Source organism: Homarus americanus, unplaced genomic scaffold (genome assembly GCF_018991925.1).
Source record: "Homarus americanus isolate GMGI-L3 unplaced genomic scaffold, GMGI_Hamer_2.0 scaffold5589, whole genome shotgun sequence".
In the NCBI taxonomy this organism is placed as follows: domain Eukaryota; kingdom Metazoa; phylum Arthropoda; class Malacostraca; order Decapoda; family Nephropidae; genus Homarus; species Homarus americanus.
This window is the reverse complement of record NW_024736650.1, coordinates 3,194,200-3,200,487: the sequence shown is the minus strand read 5'-3', so window position 1 is coordinate 3,200,487 and position 6,288 is coordinate 3,194,200. Positions and strand designations below refer to the sequence as shown.

At 40.7% G+C, this 6,288-nt stretch overlaps 1 protein-coding gene across 1 annotated transcript; it reads right to left on the bottom strand.

The window, feature by feature from the left end:
* Positions 1-257: 257 nt before the first annotated feature.
* LOC121872232 (extensin-1-like) lies at positions 258-2,274 on the bottom strand. The gene is made up of 3 exons (XM_042374899.1): positions 2,217-2,274; positions 1,470-1,932; positions 258-1,233 (listed from the first exon to the last, which is right to left on the bottom strand). Exons 1-3 carry the CDS (start codon positions 2,272-2,274, stop codon positions 258-260), a joined length of 1,497 nt encoding a protein of 498 aa, XP_042230833.1.
* Positions 2,275-6,288: the final 4,014 nt, after the last annotated feature.

Below are 6,288 nucleotides of genomic sequence, written 5' to 3'. Positions count from 1 at the left end.
GACAATAGGAGAAATAATGTACTTGTAGTTATTTTGGAATTATATGATCTTTTGTATTTACTAAGCAAAACTTTATTATGTGGACTAAACAAGTTAACCCCGTTTATCATTCTGGTTGTCAAATATTGAAATTATTCGCCATTTACACGCAATGATGTGTACTGTGTATATCTTGACGCACATAGGTCATATACGCACACATACACATACATACACAGTACTTCCATATAACACGGGTTGTTGTTGTTATAATGTTATTACTCTGTTGTAACACGGGGGAAGGTACTCTGTTGTAACAGGGGAGGTACTCTGTTGTAACACGGGGGAAGGTACTCTGTTGTAACACGGGGAAGGTAGTCTGTTGTAACACGGGGGAGGTACTCTGTTGTAACACAGGGGAGGTACTCTGTTGTAACACGGGGAAGGTAGTCTGTTGTAACACGGGGAGTACTCTGTTGTAACACGGGGGAGGTACTCTGTTGTAACACAGGGGGAGGTACTCTGTTGTAACACAGGGGGAGGTACTCTGTTGTAACACGGGGAGGTACTCTGTTGTAACACGGGGGAGGTACTCTGTTGTAACACGGGGGAGGTACTCTGTTGTAACACGGGGGAGGTACTCTGTTGTAACACGGGGAGGTACTCTGTTGTCTGGGGAGGTACTCTGTTGTAACACAGGAGGTACTCTGTTGTAACACAGAGGGAGGTACTCTGTTGTTGTAACACGGGGAGTACTCTGTTGTTGTAACACGGGGAGGTACTCTGTTGTAACACGGGGGAGGTACTCTGTTGTAACACGGGGGAGTGACTCTGTTGTAACACGGGGAGTACTGTTGTAACACGGGGAAGGTACTCTGTTGTAACACGGGGGAGGTACTCTGTTGTAACACGGGGAGGTATTTGTGTGAACACGGGAGGTACTCTGTTGAACACGAGTACCTGTTTCGGGGAGGTACTTGTTGTAACACGGGGGAGGTACTTGTTGTAACACGGGGGAGGTACTTGTTAACACGGGGGAGGTACTTGTTGTAACACGGGGGGAGGTACTTGTTGTAACACGGGGGAGGTATTCTGAGGTACTTGTTGTAACACGGGGAAGGTACTTGTTGTAACACGGGGAGGTACTTTGTTGTAAACGGGGAGGTACTGTTGTAACACGGGGAAGTACTGGTAACACGGGGAGGTACTTGTTGTAACACGGGGGAGTACTCTGTTGTAACACGGGGAGGTACTCTGTAACACGGAGTACTCTGTTGTAAAGGGGAGGTACTGTTGTAACACGGGGGAGGTACTCTGTTGTAACACGGGGGAGGTACTGGTGGTTGACAGAGGTTGTGAACAGGGAGTACTTGTTGTAACACGGAGTATGTTTAACGGGAGGTACTTGTTGTAACACGAGGTCTTGTTGTAACACGGGGAGGTACTTGTTGTAACAGGGGAGGTACTCTGTTGTAACACGGGGAGGTTACCTGTTGTAACACGGGGAGGTACTTGTTGTAACACAGGGGGAAGGTACTCTGTTGTAACACGGGGAGGTACTTGTTGTAACACGGGGAAGGTACTCTGTTGTATCACGGGGAGTACTCTGTTGTAACACGGGGGAGGTACTCTGTTGTAACACGGTGGGGAGGTACTGTTGTAACACGGGGAGGTACTCTGTTGTAACACGGGGGGGTACTCTGTTGTAACACGGGGGAGGTACTGTTGTATCACGGGGAGGTATCTGTTGTAACACGGGGAGGTACTTGTTGTAACACGGGGAGGTACTTGTTGTATCACGGGGAGGTACTTGTAGGACTTGTTGTAACACGGGGAGGTACTCTGTTGTAACACGGGGAGGTACTTGTTGTAACACGGGGAGGTACTTGTTGTAACACGGGGTACTCTGTTGTAACACGGGGGAGGTACTCTGTTGTAACACGGGGAGGTACTCTGTTGTAACACGGGGAGGTACTTTGTTGTAACACGGGGAGGTACTTTGTTGTAACACGGGGGAAGGTACAGTTTTATGAGTGAATGGTGTATTATATATCAACTCGTGTCATGTGTGTGTTTGCAATTACCATACAATTTCTCCACTCAGTTTTTTCCCATTAACCATTTTTCTAATTTTCTTAACCTTGATTTAATATTTGTGGAATAATTTTCGTCTGATTAATACCATTGGTGAGAATATTGTTTATGACGCGACGACACGAATAAAATACACACAATACCTGAATATTGGTTGGTTTTATTTGTCAATTGACCAGTAAGATTAGCAGCAATTTGCATAATGGTCAATATTCTTCTGTTTACAAAATGACCGATTATTTGTGGTATTATTGCAAAACGACCGGATTTATGGCCTGTTTACAAATTGATCGGTATTATTATTATTATTATTATTATAACTCTAGTCGTAATGCTAAATGATGTTAACATAGAGAAATTTCGTGTGTTATTGGTTCGTCGTGCTTAGGATTGTTCAATGAATCAAATTGTTGGTCTCCCACTCATTTCGTCTTCCCTACTCTCCTCTGCCCATTGCTCTCCGTTCCTCGCTTTCATCCCATTATCTCTCTCTTCTTTTATCTATATGTCTCTATCCCTATATTCTACACGTTATCATTTTCAGTGTGTGTGTGTGTGTGTTCGCGTGTTGTTGTGAATTTAAATGTTTGTGTTAATACGCTTGTAAGGTGATTCAGTCATGCAACGTTTGTGCGCGTACATGCAATGCGTGTACATTTGACCTTAAAAGAATGTGTATGTCAATAGTGATAGAACAAAAACGGTGAAAGCAAACTGGATTTTAGTACCTGTAGGTTGATGTCGACACCTGGTTATTGATGACATGCGCTGAAAAAGAACTGTTTTAGGAGCGTATATAAATTACTTCACCATTTCCATTCCGAGATGTATGTTCATTCTTGTTTAAACTCGTGTTATGAAAGTAATCAGTCATCATGGTACTTTTACACGAGTCACTCCTGGAAGTGACCGCGGCGGACTTGTCAAAGAAAACGGCTGTGTAGAAAATGGTGGAGGACATTTTAATGTTTTGTGGGTGGATCGTCCCTCGAGGGGCTCTGTAAACTGGTTGTCTTGTGGCAGATTCTCATTAAATTTTGATTTATATTAAGATCAGAGAATCCCTAAGATACGATATATATTGTTCAGGTTATAAAAATTCTCGTCAAGTTTTCCTCCATTGATCGATAATGAAGTCAGCTTTCCATAGAGTGAATGGGAGGTATAAGTGGTGAAATGATAAATGAAATACAGGTACACGCACAGGTAGAAAGATTCTACTGAATAAATTAGAATACACTTATAGTTAAAATCAGAGGAGGGAAGGTTTCGAAATCATAACAATGTACTACTGTAGAGCGACGTGTGGCTTGTAGTACATGTGTACCCTGGCATAAATATTTCAAGTGTTCACGTTCATATATCTCACTGATTTGTATTCATTTATTGGCCCAAATTGGAGGTTAGGCAGCTACCAAACAGGGAGGTACTGCCGCCTGGGAAGATATTGGAAGCATAATGTGTTGTCTAATGGTAGACCCTGCTGCTATATGGCATCACGAAATTGACCAAGTCCCAGGTTGCTGATCTGACTTTCTGCCTCATTTACACACATTGCAGGGTCTCAATTGTTTCTCTTACTTTGACAACACAACATACTTATATTTGTTTCTCACTTTTGATTTTTGGTTTCATTTTGTATTTTCTTTATTATTTTTATTATTATTATTATTATTATTATTATTATTATTATTATTATTATTATTATTATTATTATATTCATTATTATTATTATTATTATTATTTTGAATTTGTATTATTTATTATAAATTTTATTTTTATGAACAATTATTATTATTATTATTATTATTATTATTATTATTATTATTATTATTATTATTATACTATGCATTTCACTTCAGGCTGATGTGGGTCAGTGACCTGTGCCCGGGTGGGCTAATCCCCTAAAAGAAAAAGAAAAAAAGATTACATTAAAAATAATCTCACATACAAGCAACAAAAGGGTTAACAGGATGACCCTCCATAAATTGTCTTAACTTACGTGAATAAATAATGAGTTTTTTATCGCAGTAGCACGACACACTTGATGACGTCATTTGTTTACACGTTGAATAGGTTACTCGTGACGTGGTGGTTGTTGTGTAACTTCCAGCTGATCGGCTGCGTCACCACCTTCACTTTAATCTTACTTACCGTTATCCTCTTCACCACTGATCGGCTCGTTAGCATCTTGGGCGATCGGTCACGTCTCTGTTACGCACTGTTGGCAAGTACAGGGTGGTGCAGGTGTTGTACATGTGTTGTGGTACAGGTGTTGTACATATGTTGTGGTGCAGCTGTTGTACATGTGTTGTGGTGCAGGTGTTGTACATGTGTTGTGGTGCAGATGTTATGGTACACGTGTTGTGGTGCAGATGTTATGGTACACTTGTTGTGGTGCAGGTGTTGTACATGTGTTATGGTACAGGTGTTGTGGTGCAGATGTTATGATACACGTGTTGTGGTGCAGGTGTTGTAAATGTTTTGTGGTACAGGTGTTGTGTTGCAGATATTGTAGTACAGTAGTTGGTGAAAGTAATTCCAGGAAAGTAAAAGTCATTTAACTTGGTGGTCACCTGTCATGGAAAACCTCGCAGGGAATTGTCTTCACGTTTCTCTCCCTAATGAAGAAAACGTGTTCAAAATTTTCTTGGCCGAGTTTTGCCTGAGGGAGGATTATGTGTGTGTGTTAGTGGGTACAGACACCACCTTATACTTTACTTATATTATGGTAAGTATGATGATGATAATAGTAATAATAATAATCTTCTTCTTCTTCTTCTTCTTCTGCTTCTTCTTCTTCTGCTTCTTCTTGGGTCTCAGAAATTTTAGGAACCTGACCTCATTTCACCTGATGATAAAGCACCCAATGATAAAACCTAACCTGACCTAATCTTCATGAGCCGTATCATCACCATCACCGTTATCCCTCATTCCCTTCCTCCTTCTCCTCTTCCTCTTTCTCTCCTTCCCCTTTTTATCCCCCTGTTCCTCCTCCTTTTTCTCTTCTCCCCTTTCCTCCTCTTCTCTTCCTCCTCCCTCCTCTCTTCTCTTCTTCCCTACTCCTCTTCTCCTTCTTCTCCTCCTCTTCTTCCTCTATATATTTTTCATCAACTACTCTCTCTCTCTCTCTCTCTCTCTCTCTCATATCAAACAACTTAAACTCAAAATAAAAATTAATATACCAACGAGACCCAAAAATACCACAAACTACTAAAACAATTTACTAATATAAAAAAAATAATCCATCAATATTTATTACCCAATATCTACCAACTTTGAGTCGCTTGAAACTTTGGATAAGAAACTTTTATTTTTTGGGGAATTTGCCGCCGTCTGCCGCGATAATGACGGCAGAGTGGCAGACAATCCGGTTCACAAACTAGTGGTTTTTTTGACTCCCTAGTGACCTCGGTTCACACGGATGACCTTATATCACCTTGAGTCCCCCCCCCCCACCCTCCCCCGCTAATGTTCGCTATTTGGCTGAGAAGTTAGGTCATAGAAGAAGAGGTGGGGGTGGTGGTTAAGGGAGGTGGTGGTAGTAGTAGTATAGGAGTAATAATAGTAGTAGTACAGTATAATAATAGTGGGAGTAGTATTAGAATAGTAATAGCAGTAGAAATAATAGTAGTAACCCACCCCCTCCACACACCGAAAACACCAATATCGTCTTTATGTAAATGAAAACATAACAATATTTACATTCATATATTACAAGACAAATATACACAGGTACACAGACCAAACAACAGGTGACTGTTATAATTAAGGCAACACGTAATCACCTCGTTACCTGAGTCTTAACAGGAAGTGACGTAATGTGCTTGGGTTATTTTTTGTGTTTCGTAAAGTTGGGTTTTTTTGGGGTAAGTTATTTCAGTATTTTTTTTTTCTGGAGTTCAGTTAAAATTGATGGTTATTCTGTTTTAATACTTACACACACACACACACACACACACACACACACACACACACACATCACATGTAAGTTTGTATGTTTTCAACCACCGTCTGCAACTCTTATTAATAAACCGTTTATTATTATTATTATTATTATTATTATTATTACTTACACCTACCACCATGGCGTGTCTGTCAGGTGGTAATAGCCAGATAAGGCTTCATGTTCTGTGCTCAGGACGTCGCTTAACCTCGTGTGTGTGTGTCGCACCGCTTCCAATGTCACCAAGTCCTTAGCTGCATTTAAAATAA

What these genes read in the sequence shown, in the direction of transcription:
- LOC121872232 (XM_042374899.1), bottom strand. Translation starts at nt 2,274, where the DNA reads ATGCAAATTGCTGCTAATCTTACTGGTCAATTGACAAATAAAACCAAC. An exon ending in TAAAACCAACCAATATTCAG is followed by an intron (nt 1,933 to 2,216) that starts GTATTGTGTGTA and finishes GTGTTACAACAG; the next exon opens with AGTACCTCCCCGTGTTACAA. An exon ending in ACCTCCCCGTGTTACAACAG is followed by an intron (nt 1,234 to 1,469) that starts GTAACCTCCCCG and finishes TCCGTGTTACAG; the next exon opens with AGTACCTCCCCGTGTTACAA.